This window comes from Panthera onca, chromosome D3 (assembly GCF_046562875.1).
Source record: "Panthera onca isolate mPanOnc1 chromosome D3, mPanOnc1 haplotype 2, whole genome shotgun sequence".
NCBI lineage: Eukaryota > Metazoa > Chordata > Mammalia > Carnivora > Felidae > Panthera > Panthera onca.
The window spans coordinates 15,038,697-15,063,966 of record NC_138350.1 but is presented as its reverse complement, the minus strand read 5'-3'; the positions used below and the strand labels follow the sequence as shown (position 1 = coordinate 15,063,966).

Below are 25,270 nucleotides of genomic sequence, written 5' to 3'. Positions count from 1 at the left end.
TGCCCATGTAGGTATAAATCAGAGAAGGACAGACAGAATACTTTACTGGGTATTAAGAGTTTAGCAAAATGCCCAATTTTTCAACTTACTGGGCATTCCAAAAATAATTTTTATCCCTATTCTCAGCCTGAAAAAGAAAAGATGGTTGGATTTAATCAGTGGTTTAAAAAATCATTGTTAGGCAGTAGAACCCCAACTAGATAGTGAACCAGATTAAAGCGGGGCTACCCTGGCTGTGCAGGCCTGTTGCCCTGCCTACTTAGACTTCCTTTTGTCCTTTATCTGAAAAAAGGATTAAAATCGTGGAATTATATACATTCCAAAGCCATCAACTCTATATTTTGCAAGTCTGATTTAGGACCTCTCAACTACTATCTGAGTGAGCTGGAATTCTTATTTCTGTATCAGTACAGGCTATGTTAGCAACAGAAAGGGCTTTCTGGAAAACACTGGTAATTAGCAGCAGCTTAAGGAGAATCTCCTATGAGCTAAAGGAAAAAAAATCACAAAAAGGTGGGAAAGATAAGAATTCAGCCCATAAAAGCAGATTTTCCAAATCAAAGTGTGAACTGCCTGATGTGATATATATAGGCCATGGGGTGAGTGGCCCAATGGAAAGACAGTGGATGTGCAGACATTGAGGATGTGAGTGTGTGTGACGTGGGGCTCTTGCTGCTGGAGAGCACACAGCCCACTGTGCGAGCCAGGTACTAGATGGAGCGTGCTGGTCCCGTTCTTCCCTGTCCTGAGGTCCCCAGTTCTTGATTCGAAATAACGGACTTCTCATCTGTGAATTCCAGCTAGACTGAATGAAAGTGTCCTTTGGGCAGGGGTCACTTCCCCATTCTTCTGTGTTTCTTTGCCTTCTCCTCCACACTCTACCTCAGCAACCCTCCTCAGCAGAGTGCTTGACAGGGTCAGAAATTCTGGTGAAACACTGACCTGCAGAGGCATGGAATGTGCTAGACGCTGTCAATGAGAACTACATGAAGCAGGCATGGGGGGCTCTGTTTTTAATTCGACCAAGGATTACTTTGGTAAATGATTCACTTTTTCCTAAGCCTCAGTTTTAGAATGTATGCAAAAGCACTCTGTTCCCTATAAAGTATACAGGTGTTCACCACTATTATCATCATCCACCTTAGAAGATGAGCAAACTCCTTTCCATCTTGAAAATGGCTGTGAGGCTTTCACCAGCACCCTTTTCTAATCGACATTTATGGGAAAAAACGTGGAGGGTCATAAACTGCTCATTTATGCTTGAAGAGGTTAATCACTCAGACGGCAGCTTAGCTGATGGTGTCAATAACAAGTGATATCAGCCTAAGATGTTTCCTTATCCCATGTGCTAGAGCTTTCCTCACCAGCTGACCCCCGAGCCCAGTGGGGTCTGCCACAGCCTGGTCTTTGGGGGAGGGACCTGCCTGGTGCTTCAGCACACCTGGCTGACCACCTCCACACCAACAACTCTGTCGCCATCCCCCCCCACTCGCTGGCACTCAGAGGATGTCCAAGGGGGAGAAACATGCTCTTAGCCACTGGCGCCAGGTGCTCCTAGGCCAGTGTGGCAAAGCTTTCTTCGCAGCAGGTGTTACACTCTATTTCTGTAGAGGCCAGCAGCGATTGTCTTTTTGTTTAGGGGGTTGTCAAGTGTGAGCCTGGGGATTCAGCAGAGGACTGGTGGCAGGTCCCAAATAAGGACAAATACGAACATGAAGCAATTTCCTTTAGGAAGAAAAAAGAGGCCAATTAGGCTCACAAAGGGGGTTGGCCTATGCCTTTTCTAGCAACTGCTGGAAGAAGGATGTAAGTCTTGCTGTGTTCAGTGGGCAGCTTCTTGATTTCTGCTCAGTGCAAGCCAACTAAATGCATCAGTCTGGGAAAGCAGCAGCAGAGAGCATTGAGAGCCAAGTACAGAAAGTCACAGGCTCCCTCTGAAATCTCTAGCAGATTTCACAAACCCTAGGAGGCAGAATGACACTCCCCAAGTTCCAGTCATGTTAATAGTCCAGAAAGAACTCTCTGAAACTGCTCCAGAGGCCAGTGGCTCAGAACATATTGGAAGGGTAACCTGTGGGTAGCAATGCATTTGTCTTCAGCAGAGCCAGGCTGGCCAAGTTGGTGAGCACTCAAGGAGAACTCCAACAGGGCCAACAGAGAGCTCGGCTTTCCCCTCTCCTGAACCCCACAGTGGCACTGGCCTCCCAGCTTTCCTTCTAGCTGGGCAGCTAAGTGCCCCTTTCACCTGGCCCTAGTTCTACAGGACAGCTTCTCTGCCTCAGTACCTGGAGGTCTTTGTCATGGCCTTGCCTCTCCAGGATCAGCACCCGGTCCTGTAGCTCCTCCACAGTCCCCTGGAGCAGGTCGTTTTCCTCTAAGGTGGCACTGAGACGATGCTCTAGCTCCCGTTTCCGATCCGACAGCATTTTGATCTGAAAGGGTGGAGAGTCACAGGGTGGTGTGCAGTTACACCCAGGCTGATGAGTAGGAAGGGAGGAACTGACCCCAAACATGAAGGCCTATGTCTCTCCAAGTGCTCTGCCCAGGGGCCTGGTGCCCCCATCTTTGAGAGAACAGCTGTGAACTCCCAAGATGAAGAGAAAACCCCTCCCTTCTAGAAACGTGTCTGGGAAGGGGTGGGAGATGAACTTTGGGGAAGCTGGAATGTGGGATGCCAGGAAGAGGAAGGGAAGGGTCAGTGTTCTGGAAATTCCACAGATAAGACAGAGAAGGGCTCCACCTTGCCTGCCCATGACTTTACCTCAACCCCACAATTTCTGGGGGAGTGGAGCCTAACCCATGGTTCCATTCTTCCTTCTCAAGTCATAAGCACAAGAAAATGCCCGAGACAGCCCAGTGGGCTGCTGTATTCTCATACTTCACAGCTCTCTTCTGTACTTCCCCCCACAGCTAACAGACCTGGCTCTAGAGGTCGCAGCTCAGACCTGGTGCCCCAAATTAATGGGGGAGTTGGTGGGGTACAGAAGGCAAAGCAGTGCCTGCATCAGTCTGTGTCCTGGGAAGGAGCAGGACACGACACAAAATGAGTAACTGATTTTACTCAAAGTGTCGTTGTGCCCGAGCAAGTAAATTGTGACTAGAAGCAATTTCGCTCCTCTTATTAAACAGACTGGTATGTTTGTACACTGTGTCTCTAGCCAGCCTCAAGAGATATAAATCTGCTTTCAGGAAGGTCTGTCTAGTCTCTTCAATGTCAGTAAGAAAATAAAGGATAAGAGGAAAGAGATGCCAAGTCTTCTGGCCTCAAGGTGTGTAGGGTCAGTAGGTGTGCTGGGGCTCCACAAGGCCGGCAATGCTTCACCCCGAGAAACTGCCCGGGCTAACGGGCTACAGAAGCCTTCCCAAGTTGTGCGGGGCCTCCTGGCTCCTCCTATTTATCAGGTCCCTGCTGGATTGATCTCTCAACCAGCTTCTTGCTCCCAACATGGTTAAGATGTTCTCTGTGCTCTCCAGTTTGGCCTGGAGAACAATCTATTAAGAGAACCAACCTCCTACCCTTTCCTGGGGAGATTTGAAAATGAATGTCTGATGCGTCTGAGGTTCTCTGAAATCCACCTTTCCTTCTGCTTTTTGTCTATTCTCTGTCTCCACACTAGGATTCTGTTCGTAGGGTACAGATCTTCCCTGGCCACCAATCAATCAGATAAGATGCTGTCCTGGGGAAATGAAGTATCTGGCCTTTGTCCAGAGAGATCAGGTATCTAGCCAAACAAAGACATACTGTCTCTCAAGTGTGCACCTGGGTAAGGGACCAAAAGGAACAGGTCCTTTTTGTGAATGGGGCCACTATTCCCCACACTGAAGCACATTACCCACATGAAGGGAATTCTTACTCTAGGTGATTTTCATTTAAATACCCTCCAACCTTTACATTTTCCTTCCATGGATAATCTTTGTTTCTCAAGTTCCAGTCAGTGAAATAATGAGGTAATACAGTTGTGATATACAATCCTGGCCCCTTAAAAAAAAAACAAACAACTTTAGAAGTTCAGAGCTACATGAAGTAATGTACTTGGACAATTTCATAGGCTGCCTTCTTAAAGTAGCAGTGGTACTGCATGAAGGCATCGATATTAGATGACAACTCCCTCACCCCACCCTATGCACTGAACTTGTGACCAAATCTGCCAGTTAACGTTCCTGGGAATGACCCTGAGTCACAAGGGTCTTGAAATAGTGAGTAGAGGCGAGAGGAAAACAGGCAACTCGAAGGAGTCAGAGCTTGGCAAAGGCGGTGGGACAGAAAGTCATGCACACAAGTGGTCACACACAGGCATGCCGAACCCCGCCGGAACAAGCTACTTACTTCAAGAACCTGCTGCTCAATACCAGTAGTATTTCCAAGGGGAGGGAGAAAGGAAGGGAATGATAGGCAGGAGAAAAGAGAAGATATTGACAGACTTTAGGAAAAACATCTTCAGGTCATTTCCAAAGCAGGGGAGCAGCCACCTGGGCTTCTCTGGGCCTGACCACACCGACGGATTCCTTAACCACAGCGGGGGTGCACATTCATCTGGCCCTAGACCCTTAGACTGTCCCCTCAAGTGTACCTTAGCCAAAGGGTTGCTGTCCAGACAACTGGCTTAGGGCCCCTCAAGATCAGACTAGGTGGATGCCGCCCTGGGGAAGAGCCCCTGTTTGGGCTGCTGATACGACTTCCCTCTTCTCCCCTCCCACAACCGGGTTCTCACAGAGTTGTCCTCTAAGTGCTACTTTTTCTTTCCCTCTGGCCCACTCAGGGCCATAGACCCTGACTGCCACGCTCTGGCCTCTCATACACTTTTAACAACATTACTTGATTCTAAGTACCACACGAGGTGCTTTCCATGTATTAACTCATCAAACACAACAGTCCTATGAAGTAGCTACTTTATGACTCTCATAGGTGAGAATTACAATAGGTCCCGATAAGGTGGACTGAACTGGACCTACATGGAATAGAGAAAGGGAAAATCCTCTTCCCCATCTTCTATTTAGGATTGGCAAGGACGTTTGTGGACGGATTAATATGTTCAGTAAAAGCGGGTCATTTGTGATTTCAACACACTCAGCAGTGACTCTGAGCAACCTTATTCTTCCAGACAACAGGCAACCCAGTGCAACATGAATCAAGTGTTCCCCATTTAGTTTCTTACAGATACATCTCTAGAGACTTTTAAATATTTTTAGAGACTGTAGACAAAACAAAGTTTTATTTCCCAGTTCAGGGGCTCCTTATCCACCAGATCCAGTACAGCGCCCCTAACGAGAAAAGCACTTCCATCTCCAAGCAGTGCCACACAGGCGGACTCACCTCAGCCTGAAGGCTTTCAAGCCTGATGATGTGCTGGTTAGTCGAGGAGTTTTTCTCCCGAAAGTCTTCTCTGAGGGCATGGACTTGCATGGAGAGCTGTCTCTCAACTTCTGAGGCCTGCAAGCAGAAGAGACCTTCAGGGTGGATTCGGAGGCTGTGCAAAGGAAATCTGTTAAGACCTCAGCCTTTCCTTTCCCAAGCATCTCTTTACAACTTCCTACTCTAGAAGGAGTATAGGATGAAATGCGGGTCCGTGTAGTCCCTAGTACCCGAACAAGACAAACATCCATCTCTACTTCCACTACGGGGGGAGTTTATCTTGGTAAAGACCACTTTGCCTGTCAGGGGAAACAGGCCTAAGAAACAGCAAGGTCTCAAATGTTAAGTACCATCATTATCACTCTGTACACAACAGAAGTTCAGCAAACATCTACTAAATAGAGAAAAAGTCTCTGTTTTATGTGAAAGAATAAGGCAGATAGATATACCTACTACCTTAGAAATTCCTTTATTTCTCTCATCCATTTCCTCAGTAAGGCCCAAGTGAATCACCTCTGTCTACATTTCTCATTTCCATTCAACATAGGCACTATTTGAAGTTCCCTGTAACGTGTTAAGATTTTTTTTTTTTTTTAAGATTTTATGTTTAAGTAATCTCTACACCCAATGTGGTGCTCGAACTCACAACCCTGACATTAAGAGTTGCATTTTCCACCAACTGAGCCAGCCAAGCACCCCAATGTCTGTTAAGATTTTTGCCATTCTTTCCTCAAGGACATCTTTGGCAACTTTTTTTTTTAAAGTTTATTTATTTTGAGAGCGAGCGAGCACAAGTGGGGGAGGAGCAGAGGGGGGAGGAGGGGAGAGAGAGGGAGCAGAGAGAGGGGGGAGACAGAGACAGAGAGAGAAGGAGAGACAGAGAGAGGGAGGGAGGGAGGGACGGACAGAGGGAAGGAGGGAGGAAGGGAGGGGAGACAGAGAGAGAGAGAAAATATGAATCCCAAGCAGGCTCCAAGCTGCAAGCACAGAGCTCCACATGGGGCTTGAACTCACAAACCGTGAGATCATGACCTGAGCCAAAATCAAGAGTCAGACACTTAACCAACTGAGTCACCCAGGCATCCCCATCTTTTGCAACTTTTAATTCTCCAGGGGAGTGCTGGCTGAGACGTTTATTTCTAACCCTAATCCACTTATTTTCTAATGCTCAAACACAGCAGAACACCAACGACATTTAGTGTGTCAGCACCTTCTCTTGAACATGCAGGAGAGTGTTTTGAAAGAATGCTCCCTTGATAAGACTTGAACTCTGGTCTTTTTCCTGGGAGTCCAGCCTAGCTCCCAGTGAGGGGAGCCCTGAACACTGCCTGGTAGAGAGAAGAGCCATGGGACAGGTTAAATAACTGCCTCAGTGCTTTTCTGAGGCCAGATGGGGTCAGTAGGCTTCATGAGTTCTTGGGAGTGATCACCATGTGTTGAAATGGTTAGGAAAGGCTTCTGGAGGAAGTGGGATGGTAATGATGTTGACTTCGTAGGCTAGCTGTTCAGTGAGGCTCTCATATTAATAGATACATGTTCAATAGTTATTTTCATCTTCAAGGGCTGTATAAGCAATTGTCCATCTTAGTTTTGGTCCCATAGATTCAACTCTTGCTCCCTTAGACTAGAGAGCCATATAAGGATCTCAGCCTATAGTTCTAATTTCTAAACAACAATTACAAAACACACAAACTAAAAGCAAACCATCTCGTTTTACTTATTCTAAATTTAATTTTGGACACCACCAGCTTGTTGTAGTTTCTTAATCACTCAGAAACACAATGTTAGACATCCTTGCTTAAAAATAACATTAGTAGGGGGCACCTGGGTGGCTTAGTTGGTTGAGGGTCCGACTTCGGCTAAGGTCATGATCTCGCAGTTTGTGAGTTTAAGCCCCGTGTCAGGCTCTGTGCTGACAGCTCACAGCCTGGAGCCCACTTCGGATTCTGTGTCTCCCTCTCTCTCTGCCCTTCCCCTGCTAACGCTCTCTTTCAATAATAAATAAACGTTAAAAATTTTTTTAACAAAAAATAACATTAGTAATATGTACTGAGTAATTATGATGTGCCAAGAACTGTGCTAAATGCTTTCAATGCATTATCTCAATTGTCACAGCCAAAGGAGTGGTTATCCAGCTCAATTTACTAACGAGGGAACAGACTCAGGGAAATGAAAGAACTTGCCAAACTCTCAGTAAGTGACAAGATCAGAATGGTAAATGTGGGGCTGTCTTGTCCCCAAGTGTGCTTGGATGCAAGCACACCCTGTCTTGCTGCACTTCACTTCATTACAGACACTGTGTTCTTCACAAATGGGAGGTTTGTGGCAACCTGCATTGAGCAAGTCTACCAGTGCCATTCTGCCAACAACATTTGCTCACTTCCTGTCTCACGTGTGAGAATTTTGGTAATTCTCTTGACGTATTTCAAACTTTTTCAGTATTACTGTATTTGCTATGGCGATCTATGATCAGTGATCCTGGATGGTACTATGGTAACTGTTTTGAGGTGCCATGAAACGTGCCCATTTGAGAGGACAAACTTAATAAATGTCGAGTGTGTTCTGACTGCCCCACCGATTGGCTGTTCCCCCGTCTCTCTCCCTCTCCCCGGGCTTCCCTATTCCCGGAGATACAACTATATTGACATTAAGTCAGTTAATAACCTTACAGTGGCCTTTAAGTGTTCAAGTAAAAGGAAGAGCTGCACATCTCTCACTTTAAATCAAAAGCTAGAAATGATTAAGCGTAGTCAGGAAGGCACATCAAAAGCTGAACAAGGCCAAAAGCTAGGCCTCTTGCACCAACCATCAGCCAAGGGGTGGATTCGGAGGAAGAGATCTTGAAGGAAATGACAAGTGCTACTCCAGTGAACACACGAATGATAAGGAAAGAAACGGCCTTATTGCCGATCTGGAGAAAGTTTCAGCGGTCTGGATGGCAGAACAAACCTGGCACAACACTCCCTTAAGCCAAAGCTGATCCAGAGCAAGGCCCGAACTGTCTTCAGTTCCGTGAAGGCTGAGAGAGGTGAGGAAGCCGCAGAAGAAACGTGTGGCACTAGCAGAGGTTGGTTCACGGGGCTTAAGGAAAGAAGCCATCTCCATAACACAGAAGTGCAGGGTGAAGCGGCAGGTGTCCGTGTAGAAGCTGCAGCAAGTTATCCAGAAGATCTAGCTCAGATCATTCATGAAGGTGGCTACACTAAACCGCAGATGTTCAGTCCAGGTGGAAGCGCCGGTTGGGGGAAGATGCCGTGTAGGGCTTTGGTAGCCAGAGAGGAGAAGTCAACGCCTGACCTCAAAGCTTCAAGGGACAGGCTGACTCCCTTGTTAGGGGCTAGCGCAGCTGGTGTCTTTGAGTGGAAGCCACTGCTCGTTTACTGTTCTGAAAATCCGAGGGTCCCTAAGAGTTATGCTGAGCCTACTCTGCCCGTGCTCTGCAGATGGAACAACAAAGCCTGGATGACAGCACATCTGTTTACAACATGGTTTGTTGAATATCTTAAGCCAGCTGTGGAGACCCACTGCTCAGAAAACAAAGATTCCTTTCAAAACATTAGTGCTCACTGGCAGTGCACCTGGTCACCCAAGAGCTCTGATGGCGTGGAGATGTACGACGAGATTAATGCTGTTTTCATGACGTCCACTCTGCAGCCCGTGGACCAAGGAGTCATTTCCACATTCAGGTCTTATTATTGAAGAAATACATCTGGCTAGACGAGCTGCCGTAGACAGTGAGTCCTCTGACGGATCTGGGCCAAGTCAACTGGAAACCTTCACCATTCTAGAGAACACTGAGAACATTCCTGATTCACGGGAGAGGTCAAGATAGTGACGTTAACAGGAGTGTGGGAAAAGTGGATTCCAACCTTCGTGGAGGAGTGGGGAGGGTTCTAGACTTGAGTGGGGGAAGGAGCTGCAGATGGGGTGGAGACAGCGGGTGAGCTGGGATTGGAAGTGGAGCCTGAAGATGGGACTGAATTGCTAGAAACTCGTGGTAAATGTGAACAGAGGAGGAGTTGCTTCTCATGGAAAGAGAGCGGCTCCTGGAGATGGAATCTGTTCCCGGTGAAGATGCCGTGAAGACTGCTGACGTGACAACGAAGCACTCAGAATGTTCTGTACACTTAAGTGAGAAAGCAGCGGTGGGGTTTGGGAGCACGGACTCCAATTCTGAAAGAGGTTCCACTGTGGCTAAAATGCTATCAAGCAGCATCACCTGCTGCAGAGGAACTGCTCATGAAAGGGAGAGTCAATTGATATGGCACACGATGTGTTGTCTTATTTTAAGAAACTGCCACAGCCATGCCAACCTTCAGCGACCCCCACCCCGATCAGTCAGCAGCCACCACCATCGAGGCAAGACCCTCCCCCAGCAAAGATGACCTGCCGGAAGCTCAGATGATGGTTCATGTGTTGTTTTTTTTTTTTTTGCAATAAAGCACTTTTAAACTGAGATATGTAAGGTTGTTTTAGACATAATGCGATTGTACACTTAATAGAGTACAGTGTAGTGTAAACAGAACTTTTTTTTTTTTCCGACAGTGGGTGAGCTGGAGAGATGGGCAGAGGGAGAGAGAGAGGGAGGGAGTGAGGAAGAGAGAAACAGAGAGAGAGAGATTCTTAAGCATGCTCCACTCAGCACAGAGCCTGACGTGGGGTTGCTTCCACAACCCTGGAATCATGACCTGAGCCAAAATCAAGAGTCGGACGGTTAACCAACCAAGGCACCCTTGTGTAAACACAACTTTTATGTGTACTGGAAAACCAGAAAATTTATTTTACTCGTTTTATTGTGATGTCTGTTTTATTGTGGTGGTCTCGAATCAAACTTAACAATATCTTCAAGCTATGCCTGGATGTAAATTTTAGGTACGGAGTGAGTTTCATCTGCCTGCATCACATATCTGAATGAAGACAGTATTCATTAATGAGGCAGTACAGCAGATGTCTATATCCACGCCATTAACATGTAGCAGCAAAAACTTATGAGAACCCAATATCATAAAATGTATTACATGGGTAAATGTCTGCCTTTACAGGCATTGAACTTCATGTTGTTCAGAAAAACAGGTTCCTATTAAACATTAAAATGAAAGACTTGGGGGTGCCTGACTGGCTCAGTCAGAAGAGCATGTGACTCTTGATCCTGGGGTCATGGGTTGAGCCCCATGTTGGGTATAGAGAGAATAAACTTTGGGGTGCCTGGCTGGCTCAGTCAATGGAGCATGAGACTTGATTCTCAGGATCATGAGTTCAAGCCCCACATTGGGCATGGAGCCTACTTAAAGAAGAAAGAGAATTTAAAAAAATAAAATGAAAGCCTTGAAGAACATAAACCTTCATTTTATTAAAATTCAAATTTTTCACTTGAAGGAATTGTTAAGATGTTTGTTTCTGTGTTTCCTCTAGCTTGGTAGTAAAGTTATGCTTTGTGGAATTTAAAGAGGGTGCTCTGTGTTATAAAATGAAACATATCTTGCTAGGAGAACTGACTTTCTAGTAAGAAAACATAAACCATTCATTCTCCAAATAATGCGTTAAGCGCCAATGACACGTTCAAGGTCTAGCAGGAGAGAGATTAAAATAATTAGTAAAATACACCTCAAACTAGTTGAAACCTAAAATGAGAGACCAGGAAAACAAAATGCTTTTATTTGAATATTTGCAAACATCAGTACCACTCCACTTATGCCTCAGGTTTTATTTTGCTTACATTTCATTGGGCTTTTTGAGGTTTGAATTGTATTCATCAGTTGGGAGATTATCAGCTATTATCTTCTTTCCCATTCACTCCACCCTTTATGGAATTGCAGCTTATATTACGGAGGATATGCTAACCTAGCTCTTCTATTTTCCATCTCTTTGCGTCTGTGTACTATATAAATGCCTTCTGACTAGTTGTACAGATTAGTCTTCTGATTTAGTAATTTGCTCTTCACTTGTCTCGTGTGTTCTTAAACCCTGTTCATGACATTTATAAGAAATTGCAAGGCTTTTTTTCCAAAGTGGGTTTTGCCATATTATACTCCTACCAACAGTGTACGAGAATTCTAGTTGTTCCACTTTTTTGGCATTTTGTATTGTCAGTCTTTTCAATTATAGCCTTCTTAACAATGTGTAAAGTTGTCTCATTGTGGTTTCAATTTACATTTCCCTGGTGACCAGTGATGTTGGGCACTTTTTTATGTGTTTATTGGCCATTCATAGGTCTTCCTCTGTGACGTGTCTATTCAATTTTTTGCCTGCTTAAAAACTTAGATTGTCTTTTTATTATTGAGTTAGAGGTTTTTATATACTGTGGATAGAAGTCCTTTGTCAGATGTAAGTGCTGCAAATACTTTTCTCCCAATCTGGACCTTACAGATTTATTTTTTAAATAATGTCTTCTAATGCTTAGAAGTCTTCAATTTTGATATTACCCATTGGTTTTTAATTTCAACTATTATTTTTTTATTCCTAGACATCTTAGTTTTTAATCTTTTATGTATCTAAACATAACACAGTTGCCTTATAATTTGTATCTGATAATTCTAGGATCTGAAGTCTTTGTGAATCTGTTTCTGCTGTTCTTGCTGATTCTTGCTCATGAGTCCTAGTTTTCATGGGTATGTTTTGTTTTGTTTTTCTTTTACTATAATCTGATTGTTTTTATTAGAAAATTGTTTGTGGAGATAATTTGAATTTTGGATGGAGATACCATCCTCCAGAGATTATTTATTTTCTTTTGCCACATGTCTAGGGGCACTACCAACCTGGCATTTTTTTTTTAAATAATGTTAGACAAACAGAGAAGTTAGAAAAACAATATAGAAATTCTCATATACCCTTCATCTAGTTTCCCTTAATGTCGACATCTTATGTAACCATAGTACAGTACCTAGTACAGTACAGATTAACATTGAGACAATAATGTTCACTAATCTACGTACCTACTGGGATTTTACCAGTTTTCCCACCAATGTTCTTTCTCTGGCCCAGGATCCAGTTCAGGCTCCCATCTTAAAATTTAGTTGTCATGGTGTTTTGTTCCTTTGTTGCTGTTGTTGTTGAGTCTCCTCCAATCTCTGACAATTCCTCAGTCTGTCTTTGTTTTTCTTGAACTTGATACATATGAAGAGTACTGATGAATTATTTTATAAAAAGTCCCTCAATTTGCATCGTCTGATGTTTTGTCATGATCAGCTGAGGTTGTGCACTCTTCCAGCGACAGCACAGAAGTGTGGTTGTGTCCTTCTCGGTGTATCCTGCACATGGGGCTTTATGGGTTTTTTTACTGGTGATACTAACTTTTATCACTTGTTCAAGGTGGTGTCTGCCTGGCTTCCCCACTGTGAGGTTACTACCCATAATCAATCAATCTTATGGGGAGATGATTGGAGACTGTGCAAATATTCTGTTTCTCATCAGATTGTACTTGATAGCTGCAGCGTTCACCCTCTGGTTCTTGCCTGCAGTGCTCATTACTGTGATGTTCTCCTGATGGTGATCTTCTGTCGTCATTTCCTCTACATTTATTTATTGTAATTCTTCTGTAAGGGAATGCTGTCCTTTTCCCTCTGTCTATTTATTCATTTATTTTATCAGTGTGAACTCATGAGTATTTCACTTATTCTATACGTTATAATCCATCACTGTCATTGTTTTATTGATCAGATGGTCCTAGCCTTCACCATGGGGAGCTCCTTAACATCTAAGTCTGTTCAATATGCCTCCATCATTTTTTGAGCATTTCCTTTATTTCTGGCATCTCAGGATGTTCTAGGCTTATCTTGTATTTATCCTGCCCCAATCCTGGAGCAGCCGTCTCTCCAAGGGGCTTTGGTTCATTTATTAAAGACTGGCATTCAGAAATGAAGATCTAAACAGTAAGTGTGCACTAGGATGTTGTTACTCTAGGGCCCTCCCAGAAGACAGGTCTAGGAAATGAGGGAAACACACTAACACTATGTTGCTTGCCTAATGATGATTTTCATTAACAGACATCCATCATTATTTCTCTATCTATTTGTAAAAAATATTAGTAAGTTCATACTGATATCTCTGATTCCAGTCCAACACCACAGAATTCGTTCTATCCTTCTTTCCTTATCTGTACCTTATTTTTCTGCAAAAGAAAAACCTGGTTCTCATTATACATCATATATTTACTTATTTGTTCAGTTCTATTAAACACATACAGTAGTGTCAGAATCACTGACCCATACCTCTGTGAGAATCAAAAAAATTTTTTGAGAGAGAAAGAGCAAGTGGAAGAAAGAAAGAGGGAGAGAGGGAATCTTAAGCAGGCTCTGTGCCCAGAACAGAGCCCAATGTAGGGCTAAATCTCACAATTATAAGACCTTGACCTGAGCAGAAATCAAGAGTCAGATGCAAAACCAACAGAGCCACTCTGGCACCCCAAGAAACAGATTTATTAACTACAGTGCAGTATCTGTGTATATGCCTTTTCTCTTAAACCTTACAGTGTACAGTCAAAATACTGTTTTCCCCGGGGCACCTGGGTGTCTCAGTTTGTTGTTTCTGATTCTTGATCTCGGCACAGGGCATGATCTCACCATTCGTGAGCTCAAGTCCTGTGTCAGGCTCTGTGCTAATGATAGTGTGGAGCCTGCTTGGGATTCTCTGTCTCCCTTTCTCCCTGCCCCTCCCCTGCTTGTGCTTCCTCTCTCTCTCTCTCTCAAAATAAATAAACTTAAAAAAAATACTATTTTCCAGTTACTTAGGTTAGTTCCTTTCTTCTCCACCCCCTTCCTTGTAGTCATGTTATTCATTAGTGGCATAGTTAGGTTTATTTCTTACTGATCGTTTTCCACTAGTTGGTTGTAATAATTTGCATATGTGAAACATTAGCATAGATCTGTCACTATTTTTGTTAGCCCTGATGCTTTGAAGCATCTTTCCTATTTTACCCACTATTTTCAATTGTTTCCAGTATGAGGGTCAGGCTACATAAGCCTCATTACTAGAAATGAAGGCTTTTCTTTGTAAAGGTAGTAGTGAAAGTCTTACTGTCTTCATACGTTAAGGGAAATATAAATACATGACAAATTTTACTTCTGAGTTTTATTTTTGAAAGGCTTTGGGAGAAATTGGCATATGGAAGCCTAGTGAGAACAAGAAGACAATTTTACATTTTTCACATTTATTTATAATTCATCTAGTAGATGGCTATTGCTATTATTATCATAAATAACCAAGAGTGGAAGAAAAAAAGTCTTATCATGTTACATGTTGTCAGTAGGCTCATGGCACCACCCGTTAATGAATATGAATGTTTTTAACAGTAAAATCTAGAAAATAAGAAAATACAGACCTCTGGTTAATTGGATTTTTCAGTTAATCAAAGGCTAATAAGCATATTCATCTCCCTATCTGACATAGTAAGTTTGTCTATTCCATTTCTACTCAGTGCTTCTTACCCACCACACCAGTGACATGTATTCATTCTAATTGTGAAATATGAGGAAATCCCAGCTGCCTAACCATAAGGAGTGGTAAAGAAAATTATAACACATCTACTAGATAGAACATGCAGTCATTTAAGTTGATACTTGAGAAGAATCATAATAACACGGAAGTGTTTTTGATACAATGCTAAGTACAAACAGTATGATCATAACTAATTGTACGCAGACACATGTAGAAAGATTAGGGGAACAAACCAAATGCGAACAATATTTTTAAAATTCAGAAATAAGGTTCTGTTACATTTAAAGTGAAAAACTAATTATTTTAAAAATAGTGTGCTAAAACAATGGTTTTCAACCACAGCAAAGTACAAATGGTTTTAAATAATTTGCCCCTTGTTTTAAATGAGAATACATTCAAGCTTGTTGCTCTAATGTCCCTGTCAACCTTAGTAAGCATTTCTGAGATGGAGCAAAGGGGGATAGGAAGAGGGTGCTATATGTTGAGGCTAGTAGGAGTCTGCAGACCTGGGTAGGAATCCCATTCCAGCACTTACTGCTACCTTGGGAAATGTCTTACCCTTGATATCCTCATCTGTCAGTGAGGAAAGTCAGAGTAACTGCTTCTTCCTGTTATAAGGATTAAATGAGATAATAAATGTGAAAGGCTCAGAACAGGATGGTAAAGCACAGTAGATGCTTGATATGTGAAATGCTGCCATAGGCGCTATCATTCTCATTGCTACCCCCAAGGTGTTTCAAGCAGATGGCCATTATCATGCCCTGGCGGAAAAAGGATTGAAAATTTCTCTCTTTAAGTAAAACTCAATAAATCAGGCAGAGTATTAAAATAGTAGATCTTTCCTACTATAATTTCTAAGCTGACTGGTTTATTTTTTTTCCTTTTAACAGTTAAACGGTTGCTTCTGTGTTATTAATGCAATTTCTTTTCCATTTAACAAGAAAGTATATAGTTAATAGTTCTGCTTTGGCCAGTTTAAACAAATTTAATCTAAATGTTCTAGTTTGGGGAAATGTCCCTATGTTATTCCTCATGCCAATAAGAAGAGTAATCATGGAATAGCTCTGCTCAGTGGAGAGAAAGTAATGTGTCCTAGATGGTACTCTGACCAAATTAGGCTATTAGGGAGAAGTAATACACAGTGTCAGTTTGTTTTGCCAACTTGAGGATTAATTAATAATAACCCAAGCACTCTGTGCTTTTCAGCACTCTAATAGAACTAGAGTTATTTCTCAAGCGTCTGGTTTTCTGTATCATCCAATCTGTATGCAATGAAAGTAAAAAAGATTTAATGTTTTGAGATAAGAATATTAGAATTAAGTATCTAAAGATGAAAATGTTTCATAATACCCAGTGGTGGCAAGTATTGAGAAGCAGGCATATTTGTACTGTTGATGGGGATATAAACTGGTGCAGTATTTTTAGGGGATAGTTTGGCAATACCTATCAAAGTGAATATGTGTATTCTTTTACCTAGCAATTCCACTTTTAGGAATTTATTCACTTAGAGGATATTCTCCCACAAGCACAAAGATGGATAAGCAAGGATGTTTTTGCAACAATGTTTATAATAGCAAAGAATTGGAATACTCTAAATGCTCATAAGTAGGGATTAAATAAATTATGTTATGTTCACATAACCAAAGATAGTTTTTTTCATGTTTATTTATTTTGAGAGAGAAAGAGAGAGAGAGAGAGAGAGAGCACAAGCAGGGGAGGAGCAGTGAGGGGGGCGGAGAGAGAATTCCAAGCAGGCTCCACACTGTCCGCAGAGAACCAAACACTGGGCTTGATCTCATGAAACAAGAGATCATGACCTGAGCCAAAACCAAGAGTTGGATGCTTAACCAACTGAGCCACCCCGGTGCCCCTAAATACAGATAATTGTTAAAAAGAATACAGTAGATCTACATATTGCTATGGAAAGATGTTAAGATATATGTATTGTTAAAGGCATAACTTTTTGTAATATTTTAGATATGAATAGAAATTTCTAGAAGGACTCCCTTGAAACCTCTGTAATGTGGATGATAGTAAAGATGTCACTGGGGAGGGACACTGATGACTAGGAGTAACTGGGGACTGTAACTCATTTCAGTCCTTTGGCTGTCAATCAAATCTTCTTTAATTATTTTTATTCTGAACATTTGTTACTCTTACCATGGAAAAAAATTTTTATTTCAAAAACCAAAGAACAAATACCTGAACTAAAATCATACCATTTTTCTTACATTCACCTATGATTACAGATATCATACTTTGCCACAGTTTTGCCACAGCTGTTACTGGCTGCTTAATTAGGCACAGTAGCCAAAACTCATCATTTTGAAAGTCAACTGTGTTAAGTCCCTGCCATTTTCTACTATAAGACTGAATTGCCCTAATGTTACTCCACCACCACCACTACAAAAAATGTCCTGAGGCCAGGACTGCTGCCCCAAAACTAGAAATAGGAGAATTTGGGGGTGCCTGGGTGACTCAGTCAGTTAAGTGCCCAACTTCGGCTCAGGTCATGATCTCGCGGTCTGTGAGTTCGAGTCCTGTGTCAGGCTCTGTGCTGACAGCTCAGAGCCTGGAGCCTGCTTTGGATTCTGTCTGTCTGTCTCTCTCTCTCTTTCTCTTTCTCTCTCTCTGCCCCTCCCCTACTCTTGCTCTGTCTCACTCTGTCTCTCAAAAATAAATAAATGTTAACAAAATTTTTTAAAAAGTAGGAAAATTTGTATCTCCAAGAAGGGTATGGCTCCTGAATATTTACTGGCTATTGAATAGCTTTGAAGGGCCACCAGGAGAGCAGAACTGAAAGACGTGGCTGCCAAATATATGTTTCTCCGTATTTTTTTAGCTTGATCAACCATCTCTGTGATGCTGGCCAAGTCAGTTAACAGGCTGTTCACAGTGCAAACCCCAGAACTGTGGGTCCCCATGGACTGTGCACATGATAGTGCCCTATAACATACACATTGTGTTCTTAGTAGTACCTCATTTTAAAGACAAATAAACAAAAAACACTGATCCTTGAATATTTTACTGTTTCCCACTACTGTCCTGAATTTGTAGCCATGTAATATTTCTTTCCTTTCGTTATTTCCCTGAACTTCAGTGATTTAGTTCAATCTCATAAAGTCCTGAATTAGAAATAGGGAGGGGGGGCACCTGGGTGGCTCAGTTGGTTAAAGTTCATGGGTTCGAGCCCTACTTTGGGCTCCACGCTGACAGCACAGAGCCTGATTGGGATTCTCTCTCTCCTCTGCCACTCCCCCACTTGTTCGTGTTCTCTCTCTGTCTCTCTCTCTCACACAATATAAATAAATAAACTTAAAAAAAAAAGGGGGGGGGGAAAGGGCATTCCATTAGCCCTGCCCTTTTTGTGGTATTTTGTAAAAGAAGAATAGGCCTGTAATTTGAGAAAATAAGACTCCAGTTAAATGACTCCTGTAACTTGCATACATATATGTGGTAGGACAGGAACTCTAACCATGATCATTTGGCTCAACTTTTTTTCTTTCCATTATACCATCCATCCTCTCAGGAGCAGAGCAGGTACCTTCAGAGAGATCCCTGTCATCCTGGCTAACTCTGCTACGTGAGGAATTCCAAAGACGGTCTGAAATTCATTATGGAGCTAAGACAGACTTTGCAGACTTCCTCATACTTTGATCAGAAAGGATCTAGGGGTGCCTGGGTGGCTCAGTCAGTTAAGTCTCTAAATCTTGGTTTCGGCTCAGATCATGATCTCACGACTCATGGGTTCGAGCCCCACATCAGGCTGTGCACTGACAGTGTGAAGCCTGGTTGGTATTCTGTCTCTCTCCCTCTCTCTCTGTCCCTTATAAGTGTTCACAGTCACTCCCCCTCCCTCCCTCTCTCTCAAAATAAGTAAATAAACTTAAAAAAAAAAAAAGAAAGCATCTAGAACATGAGTTATGTACAAACTTAAGAGATTATTATTTAATTTATATGCAGAAATAGCTAATACTCATTCTGTTAGGTCTAAAGATCTGAGCCAGAGTCTGTCTTTGAAGAAAAAGAGAATAATTTACTTTGAGAGGTGCATTAGCTCCTTGCAAATGGTGGTAGATTTGTCACTAGATAGTAGTAGTAGTAGGTAGGAGATTTGAGTGATGCATTCTCTCCATCACCGTAACAGGCACGACTGGCTACCTGGCTAGAGGTGGCTGTATGTCGTGGAAGAGCAGAGGACTGGGAAGCCGAAGACCAGGGCAGTGCCACTTTGTCTCGGCCTCCAGCTCCGTGTCTGCAAAACAAGGCCAGTGATTCCTGCTTCTTAGGGCTTTCAGAGAGTCAAATGAGAGATGTAGGTTAAAAGCTTTTGTGAACAGTACATCCCTGGGCACATCTGAGGAGTCAGACATTTAAAGAAGACACATTATAGCTTAGTGGTCAGGAGCTGAGACTCTGGATGCAGTCAGGCTACCTGATAGAAAGAGATTATTTTTATTGCTAGGAAGATCACTTTGAGAGGAGACTAGTCTCAGGAGCGTTTCTAATACAAGCTTGGGCTAGATTTATAGCCTTCAGTGCAATCTCTGTGGCGTGGGTGTCACATGATTCATATCAAGCTGGTGATACTCAGAATAAGGTAAGTTGCCTGAATTACCCAGTGCGTTTTGCAAATCTAAACATATTTGAAACCTTGATAGTCAACTGAATTCAGTACAGGCATTCAAACTGCAGGGTTTATTAGACAGAGTTTTCCTTATGAGCCCTAAATTCTATTAGAAGAAATTTAGAGGGTGTTAAAGTAAAATATCGTAGCATTAAAGAAGAAGGAAAGAAAAAAGAAGAGAAAGAAAGAAAGAAAGAAAGAAGTCTTGCTAACTTGGACTCATAAAGGTTTGGGTTTAATACTGGGACATAAAAATAGGAAAAACTATTTCAAGATACAAAAAAAACAGTACAGGCACACCTCAGAGATACTGCTGGTTCGGTTCCAGGCCATGACAAGAAAGCAAATACCACAATAAAGCCAGCCAAATGAATTTTTTGGCTTCCCAGTACACATAAAAGTTCTGTTTACACTACACTGTACTCTATTAAGTGTACAATCGCATTATGTCTAAAACAACCTTACATATCTCAGTTTAAAAGTGCTTTATTGCAAAAAAAAAAAACAACACATGAACCATCATCTGAGCTTCCGGCAGGTCATCTTTGCTGGGGGAGGGTCTTGCCTCGATGGTGGTGGCTGCTGACTGATCGGGGTGGGGGTCGCTGAAGGTTGGCATGGCTGTGGCAGTTTCTTAAAATAAGACAACACATCGTGTGCCATATCAATTGACTCTCCCTTTCATGAGCAGTTCCTCTGCAGCAGGTGATGCTGCTTGATAGCATTTTAGCCACAGTGGAACCTCTTTCAGAATTGGAGTCCGTGCTCCCAAACCCCACCGCTGCTTTCTCACTTAAGTGTACAGAACATTCTGAGTGCTTCGTTGTCACGTCAGCAGTCTTCACGGCATCTTCACCGGGAACAGATTCCATCTCCAGGAGCCGCTCTCTTTCCATGAGAAGCAACTCCTCCTCTGTTCACATTTACCACGAGTTTCTAGCAATTCAGTCCCATCTTCAGGCTCCACTTCCAATCCCAGCTCACCCGCTGTCTCCACCCCATCTGCAGCTCCTTCCCCCACTCAAGTCTAGAACCCTCCCCACTCCTCCACGAAGGTTGGAATCCACTTTTCCCACACTCCTGTTAACGTCACTATCTTGACCTCTCCCGTGAATCAGGAATGTTCTCAGTGTTCTCTAGAATGGTGAAGGTTTCCAGTTGACTTGGCCCAGATCCGTCAGAGGACTCACTGTCTACGGCAGCTCGTCTAGCCAGATGTATTTCTTCAATAATAAGACCTGAATGTGGAAATGACTCCTTGGTCCACGGGCTGCAGAGTGGACGTCATGAAAACAGCATTAATCTCGTCGTACATCTCCACGCCATCAGAGCTCTTGGGTGACCAGGTGCACTGCCAGTGAGCACTAATGTTTTGAAAGGAATCTTTGTTTTCTGAGCAGTGGGTCTCCACAGCTGGCTTAAGATATTCAACAAACCATGTTGTAAACAGATGTGCTGTCATCCAGGCTTTGTTGTTCCATCTGCAGAGCACGGGCAGAGTAGGCTCAGCATAACTCTTAGGGACCCTCGGATTTTCAGAACAGTAAACGAGCAGTGGCTTCCACTCAAAGACACCAGCTGCGCTAGCCCCTAACAAGGGAGTCAGCCTGTCCCTTGAAGCTTTGAGGTCAGGCGTTGACTTCTCCTCTCTGGCTACCAAAGCCCTACACGGCATCTTCCCCCAACCGGCGCTTCCACCTGGACTGAACATCTGCGGTTTAGTGTAGCCACCTTCATGAATGATCTGAGCTAGATCTTCTGGATAACTTGCTGCAGCTTCTACACGGACACCTGCCGCTTCACCCTGCACTTCTGTGTTATGGAGATGGCTTCTTTCCTTAAGCCCCGTGAACCAACCTCTGCTAGTGCCACACGTTTCTTCTGCGGCTTCCTCACCTCTCTCAGCCTTCACGGAACTGAAGACAGTTCGGGCCTTGCTCTGGATCAGCTTTGGCTTAAGGGAGTGTTGTGCCAGGTTTGTTCTGCCATCCAGACCGCTGAAACTTTCTCCAGATCGGCAATAAGGCCGTTTCTTTCCTTATCATTCGTGTGTTCACTGGAGTAGCACTTGTCATTTCCTTCAAGATCTCTTCCTCCGAATCCACCCCTTGGCTGATGGTTGGTGCAAGAGGCCTAGCTTTTGGCCTTGTTCAGCTTTTGATGTGCCTTCCTGACTACGCTTAATCATTTCTAGCTTTTGATTTAAAGTGAGAGATGTGCAGCTCTTCCTTTTACTTGAACACTTAAAGGCCACTGTAAGGTTATTAACTGACTTAATGTCAATATAGTTGTATCTCCGGGAATAGGGAAGCCCGGGGAGAGGGAGAGAGACGGGGGAACAGCCAATCGGTGGGGCAGTCAGAACACACTCGACATTTATTAAGTTTGTCCTCTCAAATGGGCACGTTTCATGGCACCTCAAAACAGTTACCATAGTACCATCCAGGATCACTGATCATAGATCGCCATAGCAAATACAGTAATACTGAAAAAGTTTGAAATACGTCAAGAGAATTACCAAAATTCTCACACGTGAGACAGGAAGTGAGCAAATGTTGTTGGCAGAATGGCACTGGTAGACTTGCTCAATGCAGGTTGCTACAAACCTCCCATTTGTAAAAATGCATTATCTTTAAATTCCAATAAAGCAAAGCACAGTAAAATGAGGTATGCGTGTACAAGGATGTTCACTACAGTATTGTTTTTAATATTAAGAAAAATTGGAAGCAATCTAAATGTTTGCTGTTAGCAGACTGGATATAAAACGTTATAGTGGATCAGTGCCATGAAATGAATGTTATATACATCTACCTGCATTAATATGGAAAGATTTCATAATGTAATCTAAAGTAAAAAAATAGATTATTTGATTCCACCACAGAAAACTATTTGTATGTATGTATATGCACACATGCATGTGAGAATGCCCACTTGTATAACAATGTCTGGAAGGCTATTCATCAAAATGTTATCTGTGATTACCTCTGTGGGATAAAATTCCTAGAGATTTTCACTTTGGAAAAAATTATTTTTCTATAGTGTTTGAATATTGTACAGAAGTAGGTATCATCTTAGTATCAGGAAAAATAAAGCTATTTTTGTTTTTAAAAAATGAGTAAATTCAGGCACCCCGGTGGCTCAGTTAAGCTTCTGACTCTTGGTTTCAGCTCAGGTCATGATCTCACGGTTTTGTGAGTTCGAGCCCCTCATCGGGCTCTGGACTGGCAGCACCGAGCCTGCTTGGGATTCTCTCTCCCCCTCTCTCTCTGTTCCTCCCCTACCTGTGCTGTGTCTGTCTCTCTCAAAATAAATAAATAAAATTTAAAAATAATAAAAATGAGTAAATTTATAAGAACTCAACCTAGGGAGACAGGTAAAAGAAAGAAAATAATATTGTAAGCATCAAAAGATCAGGATTTTCAGTAATATGACACTGGGGAAAGTGAAACAATAGTCACAGGCAACCTCAGACAACATAAACTTAGAAAGATTGAGGGGGAAGAGAATTCATTCATTCATTCATTCATTCACTCATACATTCATTCATTCATTTATTAATTGACTTTCAAATTTGAAAATTTACCAAATTTCAAGTCCCTGTGTGGAATATAAAGAAGTATAGGACACAGTCTCCATCCTCAAGTCCTGAAGGAGAGGAGATGAATACTCTACTCAGGAAGCAGCCAATGAATCACAAAATAATTACCTGTACATATGGCAGATGGCATGGGAAGTACACAAGTTACTCGAGACAAAATATGGTAAGTCTTGAGAGGAGGAGAAACAAACAGCTGTGTGACTTTGAGAAATTATACAACCACCGTACCCCAGTTTCCTCACCTGACAAATGGTAATTAAATATTAAAATGCAAGAGAGTGGATAACATGTTCAGCACAGGTTAAATATGTAATATGTTAGAGATATTACTATTATTTCTGATAAAATTAAAACTCCAAGTAGAATACGCATTCAAAGGAAACATGCATTTCGCAAGTTAAAAACCTCAGAGGCTATCTGGTCTAAACCACTAATATGGCACATGATGAAATGGAGGTGTGGGTCAACAAAGTCAAGCCTACCAAGACATGATTTGAGTAAGTGACAGCAAGGGACTTACCTAAGACCACAGTGATCTAAGATCACCGTTGGTTTTCAACTCCCGTTTTAGTTTCTTTCCATTTTATTACCATTTTTTAAAAGATCAAAATGAATAGTCACATACATACTGAACAATTTTCAGGGATGCCGAAAACTCGTCCCCTGGAATGAGGCAAGTCTGATGCTACTGACAATGTTTATCACTCATGTGAGGGAATGCCTGATGAAGTCAATGTGTCACTGTTGGTCCTGTTTATACCAAGTATGTATAAAAGCTCTCTTTAACATTTAGAAGGTGTACTGCCACGAGATAGGGGCTGTGCCTAATTTTGTTTTATTTCAACTAACTTCAAAATTAGAGCACAATAATGGTATTATTATCATCCTTTTAATCATGGTCACAAACATAATCCCTCAACATCTAAGACCAGCAACTCTGGCAGCACAGGCTTTAATTGAAAAAGAGGAAAAAGGGCAGATGTGAATCTACTTTTGTTTTTGAAAGAGGGCCATTATTCAAGGTCAGATTCCTACTGCTAGTTAATAAAAAATATTTCAGAAGCTAGAGAGAAGACCCTAAAAAATTTTTATTTTTAAGTGTTCTATGAGGACTCATGATAAAATAGGCCCATGTATTCCCAATATACTGTATCCACAATCAGAGTTTTGATTCACTCTTACTCTTCTTTTTTTTTAAACCAAAATGACACAATCCTCTGTGTGAACTTGATGGCCTGGCACTTTGCACTAATTCCAACAGGGATGGAACACTTGCTTTCTATGCTCTGAATCGAGGGTACAGAGACGAATAAGGCTCAGTTCTAGTGGGGAAACTGCCTTGCTAACTCAAGGTCTAAAACAGAGTACAGTTCCTCTCCAGCAGATACTGCGCAAAAAATGTGACCTCTTAACTCTGTGCTTGTTCCTTTACCTGTGAAGTGAAGATAAAGTGATAGGTACCTCAAAAGGCTGTTGTGAGTATGAGATAAATTAACATAGGTAAAGTGCTTAGGACAGTGACTGCTACATGGAAGCACTACGTATGGTGGCTGTTGTTGCCATTGTGGTCATCAGAAGCTAGCTCTAATAACCTCTAAGTTCAACCCTGACTGAAGATCTCACGTTTAAGTCACTGGCACAGAAAAGTCTAAATGATTAAATGCAAATGAGGGCAGATCTTAAAGAGCCTAAAGAAAGAGTCCAAGAAAATTTGGCACAGGGATTGATGGAGGGTGGGGAGAGTGACAGCCCTGAGGAGTTGCAGAAAATTGAGGCACTCCCTCATCCAAGGATGGCGATACGGTGGTAGCAGATAAAATTTCAAAGTTCTTAGGGGCAAAGGGAGGAGTGGATATGAAAATGGAACCAAGCTAAGGAATTACTATCTAGCTAAACTGAAGCACTGTAAACATATGCATCTTGGAACAGACTTTCCTATTCCCTCAGGGTTGCAAATACTGAATACCATGGACTTCCTGGAATGTGAAATATTTATGTTTTCAAAAGAAGACTGCTTGAAGATGCTTGGAAAAATTGAGAACCTTTTCATAATAAACAGGAAGACCGAGGAGGAGAAGGCAGCTACTCTGAATGATGCTCTACTTAGCAAATTTTAATTTAGGGCAGTGATGGGAATGGGCTGGGGTAAACTCTTAGGGGTCCTTCATTGGAAGACAAACTGTGTCACAGGGACATATTCAAGATTCCCTCAAAATAAATGTCATGTCTAATCCTAATAAATAAAGAAAATTCTAGTATT

The 25,270-nt window shown here is 42.4% G+C and overlaps 1 protein-coding gene across 5 annotated transcripts in view; it reads right to left on the bottom strand.

The window, feature by feature from the left end:
* The window catches only part of BICDL1 (BICD family like cargo adaptor 1), a 103,438-nt gene that overhangs the window by 19,897 nt on the left and 58,271 nt on the right, over window positions 1–25,270 (bottom strand). For 3 of the 5 annotated variants that reach the window (XR_009604139.3, XM_060612433.3, XM_060612436.3), the window contains exons 3-4: window positions 5,303–5,431; window positions 2,286–2,432 (exon numbers count right to left, since the gene is read on the bottom strand). Coding sequence is in view for 4 of the 5 variants with exons in the window: in XM_060612433.3 (XP_060468416.1) it covers window positions 2,286–2,432; window positions 5,303–5,431 (276 nt within the window). In the remaining variant the exon portion in view is untranslated. The remainder of the gene's footprint in view (window positions 1–2,285; window positions 2,433–5,302; window positions 5,432–25,270) is intronic. The other 2 variants (XM_060612435.3, XM_060612437.3) reach the window with 1 other exon arrangement.